General features: G+C 40.7%; 1 protein-coding gene across 9 annotated transcripts in view; it reads left to right on the top strand.

Annotated features, from left to right (window-relative positions):
- DOCK3 (dedicator of cytokinesis 3) overlaps nt 1-22286 on the top strand; it is a 184742-nt gene that overhangs the window by 4559 nt on the left and 157897 nt on the right. For all 9 annotated transcript variants that reach the window (XM_064432344.1, XM_064432350.1, XM_064432343.1 and 6 more), the window contains exon 2: nt 15003-15086. In XM_064432344.1, the coding sequence (XP_064288414.1) occupies nt 15003-15086 (84 nt within the window). The remainder of the gene's footprint in view (nt 1-15002; nt 15087-22286) is intronic.

Below are 22286 nucleotides of genomic sequence, written 5' to 3'. Positions count from 1 at the left end.
GGGAAACAATATCAATCCTTGCATCAGGTGCTGTGTTAGGGACATAGGTTGTATTTCATTTTCTCTCCTGTGTCCCTGTGCCAGGGGATGTAATTGTCTGGCAGCAGGAGGGAGGTGACTAAGGATATTCTTCAGGGATCTGTCTTGGAACCACAGCTACGTGCAGGGATGCACTTTGAAACCTTCTGTGCTCCACGGCTTTGGGAAGTGGTGCTGCAGCCTGGGGACTTGCTCAGGAAAATGGGATGAGCAGGGATTGGAGTAATTTCCATTCAGTACTTTGCTCCTAAGGGCCTTTTTTTAACCTGTAGGCCTTAAGAATGAGCAAAGGGATTTATCAGTCAGGGATCATAAAGGAAATGTATATGTGTTATTTAACTGGGTGGGAAATGAATCACACCTTGAAATGTCTCTGGAAAAGAGCAGCTCCAGGATGCACCTGATGGGATACTAAGTGTCATTAAATGTGGTGGGCAACTTCAGCTCCAGTCCAGGGTAAATCTGGAATTCTGTGGGTGCTGATAGAACTTGGAGATTAAATGTCCTGTTTTGTGGCAAGAGATTAATATATTTTGGCTTGTCTATCCTAGAAAAGACTAAGCCAAAGACATTGTGGTTAGACCAGCTCTCATAAAGAGCTGATTTGCAGAACTGGATGAGAATTAACCTGTAAGATATCACTGCTTTGAGATTATCTAAATACCAGTTGTCCACAAATGCATTTGTAGTAGAAGTTATCCAAACTTTCTAAATACTGGAGGAATGAAGTTGAGAAGCAAGTTGCTCACAAAGGCAAGAAGTGAGATGTGAATGTTTAACAGTTCATTGCATAGTTTGTATGGGAGTGTGGGGGTGATCCTGGAGTAAGAAGTGATAGCAGTGCAGTGTGGGGTTTAAATTTGGATGATTTGATGGGTTTTAGAGCAATTTTCTCCATTTCTTTCTAATTGTGCTGTATTTAAGACCTGCAGGACTTCAGCCTCTGGCCAGTAGGGTGGGAGCAAAAGCACTTCCTCCCCATCTTATCCCCAGCACAGAAGGGATTTTGGTTTCAGAATGATTTTCTAAAGGTGGAAATATTTTGGTGTTCAGGCTTTCTGTCCTCACCTAGCAATACATCCCAGTAACAAGACATGTTTGATGATGTGAGTTGCCAAACTTGGACAACTTTTCCTGCAAGTTTAATGGAAGCAGGGCTGGGTGGGGAAGAACTTGAAACTGGAATTTCTGTGCATAGTAATGCAGATTAAAAGCTTCTGACTTGCTGAAAAAAAAGGTTAATCAGGTTCTATCAAGTGTTTCTTGTGTGCTTTGGGTTTGAAGTCATTGTTTAAGAGTTCAGAGTGAAATTAGTGAGGAAATTTAAAATAATTTCTCTTTTGAACCACTTCAGGGATAGAAAGTTTGTGTGTGAGCATGGGGTGATGGTGCAGGTTGTGGTTTGCAGCTCTATGTGGGAATAGAGGAAGGATGACTTTTTATTGGTCCTCTGAAAGGAACTTCCTTAGGGCACAGTCAATGGCATAGCTCAGCTGGACTTGAGCCCCACTACCCTTGCAAAGCCTTTTTGGCAGCAATTCTGCTGCAAAACAAGTCAGACTCCAATGCAGACATCAGGGAAACGTGTAAGAACTATTACCAGAATTTGTAATTATAAAATTCTCTACCATGTATTTGCTGGCATTTCAAAACCCACAAGAGGGGGATAATTGGGAATGAGGAAGTTTTCTATGTTCATATGCACAGTGGCATGTGGACAGACAAGCTTTTATGATTAACACATTAAATAGTTATTTGGAAATGGCTCTCATAGAGCAGAGCTGTAACTGCCTGATGGGACCAACAACTGGTGTTATTGGTGGCCATATGTATTCCATAGATTTGTTCTCTTGAGAAATAGGAGCACTTTTCAGATGTGGGTGTGAAAACACCAAAGAACAGGAAGTCTGTGGAAAATTATTTAGCTCTTGAAGAGACTGATGCAACTTTTCCCTCCTTCTCCAGAGAATTTTTTTTTTAATTTGTGTGGTTATTAAGTTTGTTGTGTTCTTCTCTCAGCTGTGCTATGCACTTACCAAGAGGCCAAAGGAAGCATACCATGGGATCTTGGTCCAAAATCAGTTGGTGTGTGGTCAAAAAAAACAATCAATGGAAATCAATGGTGTAAAAACCATCAATGGAAAGACCACTGTGATTGACAGTGGTCTTTCCACTGATTGTTTTTAAGTTATGAATCAACCTTTATCTCACAACGTTTCTCACTTTGTTCTGCTTCAAAAATCTGTCTGCTCACTGAACCTCAGGGCAAATAAATACAAAATATCTCACTCAAGTGCCTGATGTTAAAATCAAGTCTCTGTTCAAGTTTTTCCATGTCAAAATGAAGTCTGTGAGGTTTTCTGAGATCCTGAAAGCATGTCTAAAGTTTTTTTGGCCATAATTCCTTCCTCTTAGACATGTTTTAGTGTTTGTCCAAACAATAAGTCCTTAGTCCAAACTTAGGGAATATATTTGAAGGCAGGGAGCTGAGGCTTTGAGCAGACTGAGTGCTTTCCAGTGAGTTGTGAGGTGATTACTTATTCCAAGGATAAGACTTCCCTGCATCCCTTTTCAGCTTTTAACTACTTTTTCTTTTCTTGAGTCTTTCTGGATATTAAGCCTTAAGAAAAGCTTATGACAAGTGGTGCCAGCTAACTCTTGGTGATTAAAAGCAGGCCTTTGTGCTTTCAGAGGTAAGCTGCTGTTCTCTGAAACATCTAGACAAACCTTTATTTTTATTTCAGTGCAAGGAAGCTTGGGCACTAAATGCTTTTAGTGTTGGCAGTAGGCAGTTGATGGAGTGGTGAATTATTTTATTTTCTTTCTGTTGAATGTAAGTCCCTGAGCTACCCAAGGTGCCAGAGTGTAGCACAGAGTGCTTTGGCAGGTGCCTCACTGTTCTGGAAACCTCTTGTGGTTGTGTTTTTGAGCAGCAGGGCCCTTCTTCCCTCTCAAAATGTTTATGAGCAAGTTGTTTATGGGTACCTGCCCTTTTAGTCTTCTGAACCTGATAAAGGAACCCTTGAATTCATGTCAGAGAAACCCAGAACTGTTAAATAGAAGGAAGCTGCAAGCAATCCATGGCTGTTTGGGTGACATGCACATGGTCCTCTGCCTTGCTGGGATGGGTGCTGGGTGGGGGCCCAAACAAGTGGTGAAGGGAGCAGAGAGCCTTTCATGGGAGAACATCTCAGTGCTGGATGCTCCCTGTGGGGAGCAATGCCTGTTTCCAGTAACTGAGTCTGGATGTGGGGGGATAGGAGGAGATGTTTCTGTTTCACCCACCTTTTCCTTTGTGGAGAAAAATGCCTGTGGAAGGGTCTGCAGAAAGCTGCCCACTTCAGCCAGGCACTGCTTTGTGTGTGTGGCTGTGTTACATGGACAGAAAGTGGAGGCTCAGGTGAGACATTCTCGGCCAGAGAGGGACAGGTAATCCAAACATATTCAAATTACTGCAAAAAGGGGTTACTGAAAACTGTGGTTTGAACTTTGGTGCATCTTTGTGTTTTGTTTCTCTCTCTAAATGCTCGCGGTCTGAATAATTGGTGACCTGAATTTTGATAAACCAAAGATACAACAGTGTAGTTCTGCTGGACTTGTTAGAGCTGGATCAATATTTTTGTGAAAAAGTCTTGCCCTGACATCTGCTGTTGCTGTACAGAATGGAGCTGGACACTACCTGTGAGCCTGGCGTGATGGGAGATGAGGGGGATCCTCTCCATGCTTTTTCCTCTTTAAAGGGGGTGCTGTGAGGCCATTCCTCCAGCAGGGACTTGCTAGAGTGGGAGGAGCTGTCCTGAGACCTGGAAAGGTCCTGGCACTGCTGTGCTTGGCCCTGCTGTGTGTGCAGAGCATCCACTGGAAACCTGCCTGCTGGGAATCTCCCCTGGCAGTGCACGGTGATCTCTGTGCCTCCATGCCTCCATCCCCCTGCCTGCTGCTCCAGTTCAGCCCTTCCCAGTGCACGGATCTGAGGGGAGGGGGCCACTTGTTTTTCTTTTTCACAGAAAAGTGTTTGGTACTCTCTGTGTTCCAAGGGGTTTATGCCAAGGACGATGGTGGTTCAAACACTGGTCTTGCAGAAACAGCTTCTCTTTGGACTCTGGGGCTGAGGAGGTAGAAAATAGGCTTCTCTCTTTCTTCATCACAGCAAGGCCCCATATTGCAGCTACTGATCTTGTTGGGTTTGTTTCATTTGGTTTTGGCTTTTTCTCCCTCACTTCTGGAGTGACTGTATTTCTGGCAGAATACCATATTCTCCTTTTAACAGGGGGGGAAATAGTTTATTAAATAAAAACAAATAATAACAAAATAAATAGCAATAATAATAAAATAAACCTGTGTGGAGGACACAAAAAGAGAAAAGGAGGATTTGTCCAACATCTCAGATGATGTTGACAGCATTAAATAATGCATGTTTGCTTCAGTCAAGATTACAAGAGTTAAAAGTTATGAAAAGAAAGCATTTTCAATTGTCAGTCAAATGCTGGTGATGTTTTTTCTTTTTTGTATTTTAGTTGCAAACCAAAAAAGTCAAAGTTCTTATGGGTGGATTGACAGGCTTCATAAATGTCTTCAGCAGAGTTCCTGTGTGGCAGCCAGTATAGGCTGGCTCTGTTGATAGAGTTTTCAGCTAAAAGGCAGGAGTGTATGCTGGTAAATATAGTTTTATAAATCTGCCCTATCCTTCCCTTACTGCTGCTCATTGAAAATGTGCAAACTGACCATGAATGCCCAGGTAGCTTTAATGTGTTAAGAACTTATTTAACAGATAGACAGGAGATCTGAAAGTCTCACACTGTAGCCTGTGCAGAATGGGACAGGCTGCAAGGTGCTGTGGGGTGATCCCTGAGGTTTTGCATGTGTGAACATGAGCCAGTGGTGTTCTCCTGCAGGCAGCCACGTCCCTGGCTGTGTTCCTGGGCACCAGCATGGTGAGGGAAATGCTCTTTTCCTCCTTTAGTTGCTCTGGGGCTGCACCTTGCAGTACAAGGTGTGAGGTGAGGAGGTGGGAACACAGCGGGAGGGAAAAGGGTCTGTAAGATCCAGGGTGGTACAGCCTGGGAAGTGGAGCATGGGAAAGGATTGGCTCATGGATAGCTGCTGTCTGGGGAGGCACAGAGGACACAGGGCCAGGCACTTCTCAGAGCTGCAGGGTGAAAGGAGGAGCCGTGGGGCAAATTCCAGTCAGGGACAGTGATTCCCACAGTGCATGTGGGAAAGCCCTGGAGCAGGGTGCCTGGAGAGGTGGTGCAGTCTCCACCATCCAGGAGAGTCAAAACTGGATTGGTTTCTTACTTTCTTTCCTGGTGTTGAACAGCTAAGTGTTCAACAGGCTCACGTTTGCAGCCTGTGGAATGCAGCAGTGCAGAGCAGCTCCTCACCTCTCTGGGCAGAGTGTGCTCAGTGCTCTCTTTGCCAGCTGGGTATTGGAAAGAGGGAGAAGGTTTCAGAAACTGAAACAGTCTTTGCCTCTCTTTAAAAGGGATAAAAAGCCTGCTGCATTTGCTTTCTGCATAGAGGGAATGATGTATGGGTGAATGAACTGATGGAATAGAGTGACAGGAAGAGGATGAAGTAACAGGCTAGATCCTTGCAAAGCTGGGAGCTCAAGCCCAGCTCCTCTACACAGCTGAGGCAGTGGACAGCACTGTGGGTTTTGGTCCGTTACTTCTCTCCCACCTCCTGCCACCGGGATGTGCGAAACTATTTTAAACAGCTCATGATTTTTGAGCCCAATCTCTATTTTTATCTCGGAGGGCAGGGGAAGGATGCTTGCAATCCTTTGCTGTGCTACTGAATGATCACCTTTCTTCGCAGGCATCTGTTTCTTTTTTTGCAGGAATATTGTCCTGGTGCTGGTATGACTCAGTAGAAAGAGGCGGTGTTGCTAGGCAGCGGGTGAGCACTTTGCAGATGCCATGTGATGGCAGTAAGCTGCCTTGGAATAATCCATTGGTGGCAGTATTCCTGGCTGAGGTTCTGTACTGCACAAAGAAAGAAGCATCTCTGACAGGAGCAGATGCTGCCTAGCAACTGCCACTGCTCCCCGAGCAGCCTGAAATACCTTCACTTAATTGTACTGTAATTTTGGCAATACACAGAACCCAAAGTGTAACGCCTTGCTTTCAGTTCTGAAGTATCTTCCTCATCGAGATTTGGCATAAAAGTTCATCTAGACCATTAATAAGGTCAAAAAAATTTAGCCCTCTTCTAAATCATGTCTTTTGTTTAATCTGTACTCTTCGATTGTAATGTTTGGATGGCTTTTAATCAGCTTTTGATAATCTTTTTTGTGTGTGTGTATTACATTAGTGCCCGGCAATTCCAATCGGATTAGAGCCCTGTTCTGTGTCATGTGTACCAGTACACTCTGCAAGGAATGCCCCTTCTGCAAAAACTTCATGTTTTATTTGGGTTTTTAAGGTGTAATTGGATATATCCTCTCTTCCATATCTAAATTATTCATGTTGTCATCTTGCTTAAACAGAGGAATGTTTTAGAAGTGCTGGACCTGGGGTCTGTTCCCTGTATTCTTTGTGAACGTACTTTCTGAATGAGGCCTGGACTTGCAAATAAATCTGCAAGTCTCAGATTCATTTCTGGCAAATAATTGAAATCCTCACCCACAATTAATAATTTAAATACTTGGAAGGTGTATTGTCAGGGTCAAAACATTATTGTAGGTATTTGTAGAATAAAATGGAAATGTTTTTCGTTTCATTTCCTCATGGTTCTGCTCCCTTGTCAAATATTATCAGACTCTTACTGTGCAATCTATGAAGCTGCCAGGCTTAATCAAGCAGTTCCACAAAGGAAAAAATTAATCATATTGGCCTTTAATTTTGGTCTAAAAATGTGAAAGGATTTTTTCATCATCAACTGTATCTTGTTATTTTAAATGATTAAACCCACAATTTTCTGTCTTCAAGAACTACTCCTTTTTGCTGAGAAGAGGTTTGTGGTTCTGAGAGGGGCTCAGGCTGGAAGGTGCAGCGAGGTTTGGGAGGTATTAATTCGGTGCTGCCGTGGGCGTGGTTGTGCAACACAGTTGCCTCACAGAAAGGTAAAGCTAAATCTCGCCTCTCTCTTGTCCTCTGGGGGATAATTTGTGTCAGGGCTGGTTTTCCTGCCCAGTCATCCTGCCCTAGCCGGGAGACTGTTCCCTCTGCCATCCCTAAATGCAAAAAATCTACTTCTTGGAAAGTACATTATTAAGCAAAGGTAGCTTAGAAAATTCTCAAAACACAAATACTATGGAGTGGAAGAATAAATATTTTTGGCTCACTCATTTAATACAATTCCTGGGAGTGTTGGTGACACAGGAGCCAAACAAGTGAACCCCCATTTCTGTGTGAAGGAAGAGTGTGTGGAGTTCTGGGCTGATGGGGCTGTTAAAAGTTGCTGTGGTTCCACAACATTTGGGTGGCTCCATAGAAGACAATGTGTAGAAAATGCTACTAAATACATACATAAAATAAATACAAACAGAAATCTTCTCTTAGGAAGGCCCAGTCCACATATGCCTCAAGTTGGAGGAAGCCACATCCGTGCCCTGTTCTAATCCCCTTCATTCCCCTCCTTGCCTTAGCTGCTGTTAGGGAAAAGGTGTTGGATTTAGGGCCATCTTTGGTCTCACCTGGTGACCCTTGGGTTACGTGGAGCCTTTATTGTCATCTGGGTGTTCTAGGGAAGAAAATAAAGTTTATCTTGTTCAGCTCTCAAACCTAGCCTATATTGTGCCATACTAGACACTTTGAATAGCTGGATTAATTGGAAAAAATATTTTAGGGAAATATACATGCTTATCATAAGATTAGTTTATCAGTTTGGAGTAATTAGATTATTTTCTTAAATATTAAATATTAGATCATTTAATATTAATCTAGCATTTAATTCAATCTTTAATACTAATCAATCTAAGTCTATCTTAAGCTCAGGGACTGACTTGTGTTCTGTGTTAAGTGGTGCCAATGAGTAGTAGTTGAATACAAAATGCTGTATAAGGACTGTGAAATTTCAGTGTTTGTGTTTACCCTAAGTAAACACATACTCCAAATTCTTAGCTGGTGTGATAGAGGTGTGAGTTTAAAACATGCTTATGTGTTATAAGGCATAAATTACCATCAGAGAACTGGAGAACTTTGACGTTTGTAGCACAGAACACAAGTCAGTGTCTGCTGGGTGAGATTTTACCTTGTTGAGGTATTTGGGGTATGGAGCAATACAACTGCAGCCATGCCTCTCCCATGTGTTATCCCTGCCATTCCTCCTGAAATGGGTTTAGTTGAAGATCTACTGAGGGATGGTCAGTGCATCATTGGAATAACTGCAAGCTGAGTGTAGTACACTCAGTAAATTTTTATAAAAATTAAATTACATACTTTAACCTGAAACACTTGTTCTGCAAGTGCCATCTAAAAACATTGCAAGGTACCAGAATTTTAATAAGGCAGATAATAATATTAACAATGAGTTTAGAACTGGAAAAAACTGTCATGAAGTCCAAGAAGATCTACCTTTTGTAAATGGAGATGTGTTGAAAATTCATGAAATTTCAATTTTTCCCCCAAAATTAACTCATGGAGTCCATTAAATCATGACATTACCAACATCTTATGCTAAAGAAAAATCACAATGTGGTTTAGCATATTGGATCTATTCCAGTAGCAATAATTTCTGTTGTGGATGTGAAAACCTGGGAAATACATAACATTTTTAAAAGCCTGATTTAATGATCAGGCTTTTAATGGTCGGGCTGTGTTTGGGAGACACATAGTTTAGATTTGGAGAAGGAAAAAGGAACAATGTAAACATGGAAAGCTCTTGAGCTGATTTTGTTTCTCAGCCCTCACTTAAATCAGTTCTTCTAATTTTCATTGTTACATCTTGGACAGTGAGGAGGGAAGGGACTCTGTTCCTTTATGAAAATAAACAAATTACTCATGAGCTGAATTGATATTATGTCGTGTAAACAGAACATTATGCAAGATCAAAATATTTTTGTAGTCTTTGTGAAATATGTAGAAATAGGTTAAAAAAATAAGAAAGTACATGAGAAGGCATATAGCTCTGTCAGTTCATTGCATAACTTTGAGTAAAGGCTAATTAAAAATGCTGTTTTAAGGGATGAGCAGCTGCATGTGTTGGGCTGGGTAGTTCTCTGACGTTTCCCTGGTGTCCTGGGCCTTCCCATTGTTGATGTGACAAATGTGACACATTTCTATTACTGTGGTTATCAGGGCATTGGCATCCATTTGAGAGAAGAAATGATCAGTGGCAGCACTGCAGCCCGGATGAGACTGGGTGGGCAGGTTGGGACGCAGGAACCTGAACTGGAAAGGATTATAAGAGCCAGATACATTTAAAATTATATCACAGCAAAAATGAAACCACCTCTGTGGCTGGCAGCAGAAAGTAACAGTGACACAGCTGAAGTCTCTCTCAGCGTTTCTCTGTGAGCTGTGCTCTGCTCTTTGCCGTCCTGGTGCTCAGCCGAGGTGCCGGGGCAGTCACTGGCACGGGGCAGCAGAAGCTCGGGCGGTGACTCCTGGATGGTCCCAGTGTCCTGGCCCGGCCGTGGCTGCAGCCGGGGTGGAGCTTCCCAGGCTCCGCTGCTTCCTGGGACAGGCCTTGCAGAGCCCCACATCCATAGATTTGTCCTGCTGGCTTTGGAGCTTGAGTGATTCTTTCATTTCTGTCACCCACAGTATCTCATGAGGACTTTCACAGTTTGTGCACTGTATGGAAAAATACTTTGATTAAGTTCTGAACTCTGCTGCTTCATTTGACACTGCTCTGCTTTTTGAACTGGAAGAAGTGAATAGCAACAGTTCCCTGTGCACCTTGTGTCAGTTATCCCCTCTCCACCCTTTCAGCCTTCCTGGTACAGAAGTTCCATCTTGGTTAACAATCAATCACATTTAAGTCCTTATTCAGTCCTTGCTATGTTTTCTCTCATTACTTTCTACCTGTTCTTATGCTGTTCAGTCCTTTTGGCAAAGGGAAAAACTGGCACATGGGGTTCATTGGGAATTTTATGCAGTACTGTAGGTAATGGTGTCTTCCCTTTTTCCCCAAGACAATATTCTGTGACGTGGGGTGGTCTCTGACAGTGGCTGAGCACTGAGTTTTATGGTAAGACCTCTGACATTTCAGAGTTCCACTCAGTGTGGCACTAGCAAGGGAGGAGATGATGATTTTTTGTGTGAGGTGAGGATTGTTCATCCCTCATGGAGTGCCACAGTGGTGAACTGAACACTGCTCATCTCCAGTTCTGCTTGTGGAGCTGGGGTCCATCTATAGCTCCTTATTACTCTGAACAGCCTGAGTGGCCTTATAAACTTTGTGGCTTCTCTACACTATGAGTTTTTGTGGATTATTTAAGAATACTTGAAACAGGAAAGGTTCCAACAGAGATCCCTTCAGAGCTTGCTGCTCAATCTGTCCTCACCAAGGAAAATGGCTCTGTTATTTCACATCACTTTGATTATTTATCTGTGCAAACACCTTCCCACTTTATCACAGCCAAGTGCATTTTCTTCAAGAGCCATTGACAGGGGCTGTTTGAGAAGATAGTTTGTGAAACCTCCTGAATTGTATCAATTGGATCTTTGTTCACATAGCAAGGAGCTGCTTTAGGTGGAGCACAGGAGGAATCAGAGGAGTGCAAAGATGCATTGGCGCAACAGGTCCTGCTTTTCTTTTGATGCAGTTTCTCTTCCACTGGTGACTTGCAGTGCAGCTGTTTATATTATACTGTGTCAGGGCATATCCATGGGCAAGGAAAAATCTGTCACTCCTGGATCCTTAACTTTTGAAACCATTATTCCAAAGCCATCTGTTCTTATATGTTGTACCCCACAATTCCTTCCTATGTTCTGGTACAGCGTGAGAGTCACTGCCTGTGTGAGCTGGTTTGTGCCATTCTTACTGATAAATTCCAGAGGTGAAGAGGGAAGGATTTCCTTTGCTCTGGTTCAGTTTAAGTACTACAGATAAGGGACTTCAGTCTTGGAGATAATTCCAGGATCACATGGCATGTGGTGCTTTTTCAGAGCTTTCCTCTTTAGCAAATGTTGGCTTTAACTGCTGGCTGAAATGAATTTGTGAGGGGAACTATGACCTCTTTATAGAGCTGAATGATGGCAAGGGGCTTCATATCTGAAAATGGATGTTAAATGTTTCAGCAGTGTGTCCTGAGTCCGAGAGGGATCAGTCAGATTGTAAACTGGTGGGTAAAAGCTTTGCTTTGTGCCTGTTTTGATGATGTGTTACTTGTGTGTTCTGGTGACCAAGGACATGGATCTTGTAAGAAATGATGGAAGCTTACAGACTGATGGACAGTTTGTAGGTGATCATGTTGGGTAAGGAATTTCTCTGTGGAAAGAAATCAGTTGGCAAAGTCCTCTCTGTAAACTGTTTTCTTCAGAATAGTTCAATTACTCTGTATTTCTCATTTATATTTGCAATCATATTTTTCAAATAATGCTGCTAAGAACTATGTACCTAAAAGGGATTCTATAAATAAGATTGTCTTGTATAATGCATTTTTAGCTTAACAAATGAGTAACAGCCATAACTTTTTTGGAAGTAACTGTTGGAATAATAAATCAGACTATAAAAGAACCTTAAATTTCTGTGATTCTGTCATAATCAGGCATTGTTTTTACCATCCTTTTTATTTCAGAAATGTTAAATTTTGTTCTCGTTACACAGTTTAGCAAGACACTGGTCTATTGGGTCAGTTTACTTGGATTCTTTAATTTTTCCTGACTTTGATTTAGTGTGGCTGGAAAATCATTTACTCTTGAGATTTGGCTTTCGCTGTTTTGATGATACCTATATTGCTATTCACCAATCCTATGGATTGATTATAAAAATTGTCAAACAGAGGAGAATAACATAATTTGTTGATGATTACAAAAGGAATTACGTTCCATACTGTTCTATTGAGAATGAAGGGAGAGCGTTACTTTTGTATGAGAATTAATTTTCTAATTGAGTATGATCACCAAGATTGTATCTAGAGCTGATGGAATCAGTTAATTTCTGTTTTGTCATTTTTGCCTTTTTTTTTTTTTTGAGTGAAGTAGACCTAAGAAAAGAGCTTTGTTTATGTTATGGACAGAGTGCTCTGAATTCTGAAGAACCGGTTACATATTGCAGAGCCCTTGTATCAGATGTTCTTTGTGTGACCAGTGGAATCCTTTGTATCTGTAAACTAACACATCTATTAGAATTACTTCCTGTAAGACTAAATTTATTAAAGTCACCATTCCTGACTATATTTAAAAAAAAAGTTTCTATCAGCAATCTGAAAAAAGCCCCGGTAGTGTCCTTTCCTGGTACCTTTCCTTCAGCTTGTATTCCTGTGTTGTTACCTAACAGGCAGATATTTGATGGCCAAAGGACTGGTCATTTCTTTCCCAGCTGCATCCTTGATTCAGTGGCTTTAACAGAGCAAATAATTGTCATGGGAAGTCAGCTGCTGTTTGTTAATTCAGAGCACCTGATGCAATGTTAGCATCCCATAATACTTTTCAGAGTTACTGTTTCTTGTGGGCTCGGCTGAGTAAGACCAGCCGAGTTGTTTTTCCTCCATGATTTATCTTTTCTGTTGTCTACAACCACTAACACCCCCATGTCCCATGGCTGGTGTCTCTGTCATGAGATCCATGTTCATGGGCATGTTCAGAATGGATGAAAATGGTCTGGAAACTGGCTTTTAATATTACCATGGCTGTATTAATTCTTAAAATTAATAGTGTGTCTGAAATTACTCTCATAAGTTAATATCTAATTATTGTATTAACACTTCTCAGTTTTGTTTTCTGGTGTTTTCAAAGGCAGCTTTATACTCAAGTTGTTTGGAATTCCCCTTTTTGAGGCATACATGAATTTTTTAGTGGTTTTGTTGGTTTGAACTAAAAAAAATCACATTTTAATACAGGACTTTACGGTATTTTGCAAATCAATTTGTATGTTCTTAATTTGGTAAAATTGCAAATTAGAAAAGAGAAAACATTTTCTGTATTTAAAGGATCCACCTATGTAAAATACTGACGAGGCAAAAAAGAAAAGGAAAAAAAAAAGAAGGAAAAGCCATTGGAGGTTTGATTACCTCCTGCTAGTTCATCATTTCAGTTGTCAATGTTCCTGTACTTTGGGAGAGGCTTTAAGTAGTTTTTCTTTGGTTGAAATCCATATTTATGATTTCTTCATGGGTGAAGAATGGATGCAGAATGCTGATGAGCTTAGTTTTTGTGGGATTATGCTGTCTGCATTATCCCAGTCTGGAGCCAGTTGTTGTGTTTCTCCTGCCTCTGATGTAAACAAGAATTTAAAGCCTCATTTAACTGCCGGTGACTTGTGCTGGGCCATGAGAGCTGAGAGAGCAGTTTAGGTTTGTTGATGAAATTCTGAGTTCTTAACTCTTGGGATTAAATCCTGCATTGAGTCTCACTGTGGAAGTGCAAGCATTTGATGCCATTTGGTTCCCTTTAGATCTTTTTTTCCCTCTTTCTTGTATTGTCCTCATCTGGGTGTTTGTTTGGTGGGTGTAGTTTGTTCTTTCTTTCCCTTGCCCATTATGAAGTGTGTGCAAAGGGTTAAAATGCAGTTTTGTTTTGGTGGAAGTTTTGTCTCTGCATTTCCCATTATTTCTTAGAAATTCGAGGTTCAAGAGACCTCCTACCTCATGGTACACGGTGCAGCTGGGAGTCTTGGGTTCCATGGTGTTCTTCCCCTGGGCTTCAGCCTGTCTGCTTCATGTGCACTCAGAAGGGACTCATGGCTTTGGCATGGGAGGAGCTGGACTCAGCTGCTTGGAGCACGGTGCTGGCAATTCCAGGGCTGTGGCTTTGATCCCTCCATAGGCCATTCACTTGAGTTGGACTCCGTGATCCTGGTGTGATCCTTCCAACTCAGAATATTCTGTGAAATGTGCCTCCATCACATGGGAACACCTTGACCCCAGCTGGAGTGTTTGCATTCCAAGGGGAGTGAGTGTTCTCTTGAATTGGAGAAAAGGGTGGTGCCCACTGGGGGTCACTGTTTCAGCTCGTGGAATTCCACTTGTCACGCTGGAGGTGTGGAGGTGACTACAGGGGAGCTCTCCTGGTGTGTGTTTACCTGGAGCAAGGTGCTGGAGTGCTTGCCTTAAATCTGTGCCTGGGGGAGGTAGGGCCTGACCTGCAATTCACCCTGTGCTCTGACATCTCATGTTTGAGGGAACTACCCATGCCCATGTCCCTGTTGTATTTTGATAAATATAGCTGAAGAATATATCTTTATACACTGTGAATTTTGAAAACTTATTTTAAAAATCGAGTTTCATTTAGTATTTTTATTTATTGTGTTAATATTTTCTGAAACATTAAGATGGATTCTTATTTTCCCTGGTCAATGACAATTAAAGATAGCTGGAAAAGTAAGGTGTGTTATCATGTTAGATAGTGCTTATGAAAAGTACAGATTCTTATGGATTCCTTCATATGCATCATCTATGGTATTATAGGATTTTTGCAGTCCATTAGATGCACAGATGATATTTGAAATAGTTTCAATTTGGAGAAAAGTAATTGCTGGAGTTGATTTCCTGTTTTAATCTCTGCAATTTGGGCAGCCTGTTCCATTGATGGGTTGTGGAGTAGAGTAGCAATTGTGAGACAAGGAAATCTTTGTATGCAATATAAATCAGAGGTTGCTGATTAAAGTGATTACAAACCTTGCTTAATTTAAAAATCTTTTTAAAAGCTCAGCTTTTATGGTGTTGTTGAGCTTAATTTCCGATAAGGGCCAGAATAAACACACCTGATCAGGAAAGTTGGCTGACAGGTTTTCTGGGCAGCTATGTAAGAGCTATTTTTATGCAGGGAGTGAGCTAAGGGCTATGCTTAGAAGAAAATTCACACAAAGATCCAAGCCTCATATGTCTCTCTCTCTCTTTCCCCACCCTCTAGTGATATGCAGCTTCCGAGGAACTGTTCCGCAAGGCTTGGTCCTGGAACTAGGTGAAACTGTCCAGATCCTGGAGAAATGTGAAGGTAAGTGTGATGTCCAAGAAGGAACCCCATTTTCTATGTAGGAATATACCAATATCTTAATCTAGCAGATTTTAATAAGTTCTTTGGAAATCATGATGCATCAAATCAAAGCACTTGAATAAAACCTACTCTGACCCACTTTCCGTAGGAAAGGCTGAGTGCTCTTGGCACTAATCCAGTCTGATAGGGGGTCAGTGTGTTTGAAGTTAACCATCTGTCCAGAAAATCTTGAACCCTGACCTGATTGTTGTATTGTAACTGGGTCTTACACTGAATTTTCATCATGTATAGAATCAGTATCTTTTTTTTACTATATTTTCTCAGTGTGACAGTTATGCATGTCTATTAAGTGTATCAGTTTAATTACTTAGAAACATCTGAACAGGTGGAAAATACTAGTTATTAAATAGATTAACAATATCAGAAAAAATGTAAAAAATATGGGTTTATATGGGAGATTTTTTTTACATTTATCTTGATGTGAAAGCAAAATGCCATTGTACATTTTATAGTTCTTACGTGGCTGGAGATGTCTGTGTGTGAATAAATTGAATGTCCTAATGCTCTGCTTTATTCCCAATGTGATTGAAGTTGTATGTAAAAGGAGAATTATTCTTATTCTAATGTTCAAGCAAGTGTTGTAAAACGTGTCTGGTGAGAAGTAGGTTGACAAGATACAGTTAGAGTACACGTTTCACTGTAGTCTGAGGTGGAATAATGTAACCTTATTCCTGAATGTTGAACAAATTCAAAACCCAGATCCACAAATTTGAATTCCAAATTAACATTCCACAAAGTTGTAGATGTGGTTTCTGTTTGTTCAGTTTAAAGTAATTTTTCATCTCCAGTGTTAATGTTGCTCCCCAGACCTTCTGCATGCTTGTCAGCAGCTCTGCTTTGCCTCTCTCACGCCTAGAACTGTCATTTGCTCTTGATGCTTTTTTTTGCACTCAGGTGTTTGTTTTCCCACTGACTTAACTTGTCACAAAAAAGTCACCTTCTCTATGCTAATTTTTCTAGTAATGTATGTTTGTAAAAATTCTGTTGAATGAGAGCTTTGCAGTGCAGTGGAGAAAATTACCCACAAAGAATCTTGCTGTAAACAATCCCGTGTTTTTTTAAAAACCACAAGTGCTGTGATGGGCTAAGCTGGGCTTGCACACTGAGGGCAGATTGTAATTATTCTACCAGGTCTTGTAAATTAGAACATGGTGCAAGCTCAGGAAAAAAAGTATCCCTTTGCTTAGGATGGGATAAATCTAAGGGAATTAAACACTGTATGTTGCTGAAAGCAGTCATGGTATTTTCCAACCATTTCTGGGAAATGTTCAAAACTGGGAAATAAAAGCACAATCTCCAAGGATCAGGTTTTTTTATGAAAAGGAAGTGGATAATCCAACTTGTCTTTACAGGGTTAAAATAACTAGACTTTGAATATTTCCTTTGCTGGTAGTTTTGAGGATGATTCCTCAAAAGAATTCATTCCAGACTTCAAATTGCTGAGAAAGGAGGTCCTCAGACAGGGTTTTCCTGGATGGAAGATTGTTTGTTCAGAATTTTTTTTTGGTTTTGTGTTTTAAGCCCTCCATCCTGTCATTTTAATTGAGGTGCCTTTACCATGGACTTTGTGTATAGAAAGATAGATTAATTTTGATAATAGCATCTGGAACTCCACACTATGAAACTCATCTGAATATTCAGATTGTCTGTGCTGCAGCTCTTGCATGTGTGAATTATGCAAAAAAGCACACTAAATGTGCAAAGCAGGCTCTTAAAAGGGGAAAAAAAAGCAGTTGCTTTTTAAGCATTCTTGTCTAAGTGGTTGTTTAACAGGGTCCTCTACTTCTGTGTTCTTTGCTGGGCATTCTTTTGTGTAGGCAGACTGGATAAAATAATGTTAACCCACACAAAATAAGGGTCACTGCTGTGAGAGTCACAGGAGATCCATTGCTGTTTCAGCTTCACTTCTTGAATAGTTTATGCATAATTGTCTGCAGCAGGGATTTTTCTGTCTGGGTTGAAAAGATTCACATACACAAAAACTTTTAGTGATGTGAACTATGATTTCAGAGACTCGCTGGAGAATTCAAGGCTGACAAAGATTCAAAGAGTAGCTGTACTTCTGAATGTGCTTATTTTTAATCATAATAACTTACTGAATAACTGTATTTGTATTATAAAAGAGCAAGTGCTCTTCTGTATTGATTGGTGTAAGAAGCAGTCCCTGCTTTTAGAGCAATTGAATGAAAGAGGAGGGAATTTCCTATTTCAAGATTTTGGGTACCACTGCAGCTACGTTTTAAAGATATTTCCTGAGTAAAGAAACAAATGTAGGTGCATACACACACACCCACATATATGTATTTATCACTAAGCTTAATACATATAAATATAACTACCAACTGATAATATGTTAAAAAATATTGTGGTTGTCTATGCATTTTTTAAATGAAATAGAGTTGTCTTTTTTAGTTTGGATCTTGTTCACATGCTTGAAATTGGAACTTGTGGATTTCCCCCAGAGGAGTATGCTTGCTTCTCTGTGTGCCTTCATACTAGACCACAAATACCTAAATCACTGGTTTTTAACCATTCCTGGGTCTGACAAAGGAACTGCCCACTATTCCAGTAAATAACACTCATGGACTTGGTACCTGCCTTTCCTCTGCAGCTACCAAAGGCTCCACCTGTGTTTCCATCACACACACACCATCTGTAAAGCACGAGTGTTACCAGGGAGGTTTTGTAGTCACTGCTTTCACAAAGGACATTCAGATCCTCCACTGGTCTTATTTGAAGGTTAGAAATGTTCATCAAGGCACCACCCGGACCTGTGCTTGTCATTCACAGCTTTCCCCCTCTCTGAGCCCTTCCACTATGATCTTGGCACTGAGGGAGACCTGAAACACCAAGTGGAGTTCTCTGCTGTGCCTGGAGGAGCTGGAGGGGCATTAGTGTAGCACTGGAAATGCTGAAAGATGGAGTTTTCTTTTGTCAAGTGGCAAAGTATGAGCACACTCCTTGTTTGAAATGCACATTTGGACTGTGCATTCTGAAGAACACTCTGCCTTTTGAGTCACATGGCCATTGCCCTGCCACAGGCAGTGGCTGTCAGTAACTAGTGGCATTCAGACTAAATTTAAAATGTCTGTTTTCTCCATTTGTTTTTATTGCTAGAGGGCAATTTTCTTTAGATTAAAAATGCTATAACTTCAGTAACTGTAATTATTACCTTGAGAATTTTGTATATTCACTAAAGAATGGAAACACCAGCTGATGCCTGAAGCACCAGTTAAAAGAGTATTATCTTACCCATGCAAATTCTGCTATCCACACAAGTATTTATCTACATGGTTTTCATGTGTGTACATTAATAATTGTGCTCTTAAAACAGGCATAAAATATATTTCAAGTTATTCCAGCAGTGATGGCATGGTCAAAATAAGTCTACCAATATTTCTGGTATTTGGAGCACTTAAGCAGCAGATATAACTTGCAATTAGGGTTTTAAAAAAAATTCTTGATGAATTCAACGTGCTTGAGAAGTGATGCCTTTGCCATGCTTCTAAGCTGTGCCATGCAGATGAGGGAGGAGTCCCACTCCAGGCTGTCAGTGCTGTGGGAGCCCTGCAGGTTTCCTCCCACTGAGTCAGGAGCTCACCTGTGGCTGCCTGGGCCAAAGTGACTCCTTCCCAGTAACCGATGTTTGGCCTGAGGAAGATGTCTCCAGTGAGATACCCATTTTCCTGTTGGTTTCCCCCCTTTTCATTCCTTTTTCCCTCTTTGTATTTTGCGGGATGTGCCCATGGAAGCGAAGCCTCTCAGCCTCACACCTCTGCTGTGGCAGATCTTGCCCAGTTATTGAAAGTTGTCTTTCAGAGCCCAGGAGTGGCTTCTTGGCAACCCTCTGGCACAGTAAAACACATCCCATCTCTCTTTGCCTTTTGGCCAGGTGGTGATGCAGCCCTGCAGCATTGTCAGCGTGCTGCTGTGGCTCTGCTGGCCCCAGGCTGCTCCCTGGCTGGTGCCAGCAGGGACAGAGGGCTCAGGGCTTTGGGCAGCTTTTGCTGAGCGCTGCTCCTGACCCTGCCCTGGGTCACTTTGGGTGCCTTCAGCTCTACAGAGCAGCTTACATGCAGGTAACAAGGTAAAAGCAATTGTTTATTGGCTTTATATGCAAAAGACAGCTTTGCTCCAGGTGTGAGGGTTACTCACATTACTGCCAAGTACATTTATTTTTTGTAGGACAAAGTTCCTGTAGTAGATTCTACTAGCAGTACTTTATATAAGAACAAATTTTAGCTTTAGGATTTACCATAAATACTTACGTTATTTATTTTCAGAATTTTGTTTGTCAAGAAATTATATGCAGAACTTATTTTTTCCTTCCCATGAGTCTGCAGCTCATGATTCTTTACTTAACACTGATACTTGATCTTTATTTTTCTGAAAAGTAGATCAATATCTTTCAATTAGGATCCTTCTGCTTTTTTGTTACGGAGTCCTCTGCAGGGGTGAGCTGTTTCCATGTGACAGACCTCTTGTGGATTAAGTGGAAATCTGAAAAAGGTTATGAGATGGCTTTTAGAAAGAATATCCTGTTTCATTCAACACGCTTTCAAGTAAAGTTCAAAAAATCATTGGTAGCTCTTCCAGTCACTGAAATGAAGAGGTTGAGATGTGCAGGACTGCCCCAGAGCTCCTTTTGCAACTTAACTAGGGCTGCACTACTGCTGAGACTCCTGAGTGTGACACACCTTTGGAAAGAGGGGTTTTCAGTCTTTGTCCAACAGTTCTCTAATGTGGCTTTAAGTTCCCCCACTGGATTTCCACAGGTACAGGCAGTTTTCCAGTGGCATTTCTGATAGACTAATTCTTGGTTTTCTTGTACCAAATGCTGTATGTGGTGTGGAATTCCCTTTTGGCTGATTCAGCTCAGCCATCTCAGCTGTGTCCCTGCCCAACCTCACTGCAGGCATGATCATTGTTTCACATTAATTTATTCACTAAATTCTTGTCACTTTATAGCTGTTTTTCTCCTTGATTTTAAATCCCATCTTCACCATTTCTGTGAAGTCAGTACCTTCTGAAGACCACGTGTCACTAAATGCAGGCCATAATTCTGAAATATTAGCAGTTATTGTTTGCAGTGCAGTGACACCCAAAGCTCTTGGTCAGTGCTGTGTCTAACCAGGGCTGCTTGTTGGGGTCACAATTAGCTGAAGCACCTGCCTCACTTTGAGGACTATTGTCATTAAATCCTCCAAAACAAATGCTCTTTAAGATAAATGACTACACCAACATTAATGTGTTTAAGACTAATTCCAGAATGCAGGTTTAGTTCATTTTAGGGAATAATGTAATGCAGATGCAATTTTCTAAATGTGCCTTTAAAAAAAAGAATTATACCTTTTCCCATAGCTTTTACTTTGTGATACAGAATGAGCTGTGCATTTTACAATGTGGGGCTTTCAGCTTCTGCTGAGCTCCTTGACTGTCTCTTGCTTGCACAGAGCTGAAGAAACTCAATATAGAGAGGAGTGACTTAAAAAATTATACTACATTAAAAAAGATAAAAAGAAAAGAAAAAGTAAGATCTGGAGAGCACAATTTATAAGATTAAAGGAAATTTAACAACTTCTCAAATATATGAAAAATACTACAAGAGGGAAGTCAACAAAATATTTTCCATGATGTCCAAAAGAAAAAAAAATCCAATATTTAAATAGAATCAAAGAAAGTTCATGTTGTAAAAGGAAAGTATGTTGTCTGAGCCACTGAAATAGGTTGTCCAGTGAGGATTTGCCATCTCCACTTGACATAAATATGCCAGATTTCCAAGTACTATACCACAATTTCACAAGTTACCTGCAGTTTTACTAGCCAGTGTTGATCTCTAAAAGAAATTTCTTCTAAAATGTTGCCTGTGCCACACCACTGCTTTCAAATGGTCTGTGTGGAGTGGCAGAAATTGAGTTTCCTTGGATTTTGGTGCAGAAATACCTTGGAATCCAGGCTTTGCAGATGTAGGGACCATTTTCCACAGACAAGGAGTGCAGTGTTGTTCAGCCCTGATAATAAATGATTGGCTGCTCTTTAAACCAGACTAAATGTGAGGAGAGATTTGGAGACATGGCTTGGATGAGCTGGGTGATGGCTCAGAGTCCTTCCTTGCCTGCTTTTCACAACTCTGTAAACACAGAGCTTGCAAATTTTGAAAATTTGTTTTGGAATGAACAAAAGCTTTGGAAATTAGCTAGGTTTTTGTTTATTACTCTGCAGATCCAGATTATTAATGGTCACCCCCTTTACTGGGTTTGGTTTTTTTACAGGTCTGTTCACAAACTTGGATAAAATCACTTTTTCCCCCTTTACCAAGAAGTTTGTCATTCTGTTTGTCTTAGAGCTTAAATGTCTGGTTATTTCTGAGGTACAGACTGTAGTTAATATTAGTAACAGTGAATCATAGGATAAATGCATTTATTTTTTCTGTGACCTTAAAAATATGCAGCATCTGTTGCTTAAAAGCAGGTGTGGGCACAGTTGTGTGAGTTCTAGAAATCACCCATGTTAAGTATCTGTATGTGTTGTTTGTGCATTTATGTTTATATTGATATGATTGCCCTGAAGTTTGATTAGCTAAAATGAATTCAAAACAACAATAGTTTCTTTTTAAAATATAAACAATTATTTCATAGGAAAACAAATCTTTGTGTTATGTCCTATCTTCATGAGAAATTTGTGTAATGAAAAAATTTTAATTTTTTGAGGTTTGAAGGTTTGAAATTGTCTTGAATTCATCAGTTATTTTATTTCGTGTAGATTTAGATTCACTTTTTAAAACAAAATAAAAATTGAAGACTATCAAGCTGTCTTTAAAGCAAATTCAAGGCCTTCTTCTTCCCCACATCTGATCCTCTCAGTGAGACTGTTATTATAATTCAGCCAAATCTGAAGTTGTTTTTCTGAGAGACAAAATACCCAGTTACTTTGTTCTGTTCTTCTCTATTCTCCATAGCAAATTACTGGCAGGTTCTGCCAGTGCAATTTAAAATAAGGGAGGGAAAAAGCCAGTGAGTAGGAAGTCAGTGGGCAGATGAGAGGACTTTTTATGGCAGTGGATTTAGCTGAAGGGAAGTGTTGGCTGTTGGCAGGTGAGGGCTGTGCCTGGCTGGCACTGCCTGCAGCTCTAATGACCCC

This window comes from Passer domesticus, chromosome 9 (genome assembly GCF_036417665.1).
Source record: "Passer domesticus isolate bPasDom1 chromosome 9, bPasDom1.hap1, whole genome shotgun sequence".
NCBI lineage: Eukaryota > Metazoa > Chordata > Aves > Passeriformes > Passeridae > Passer > Passer domesticus.
The sequence above is the reverse complement of the archived record's forward strand: the minus strand, read 5'-3'. Positions and strand labels throughout refer to the sequence as shown.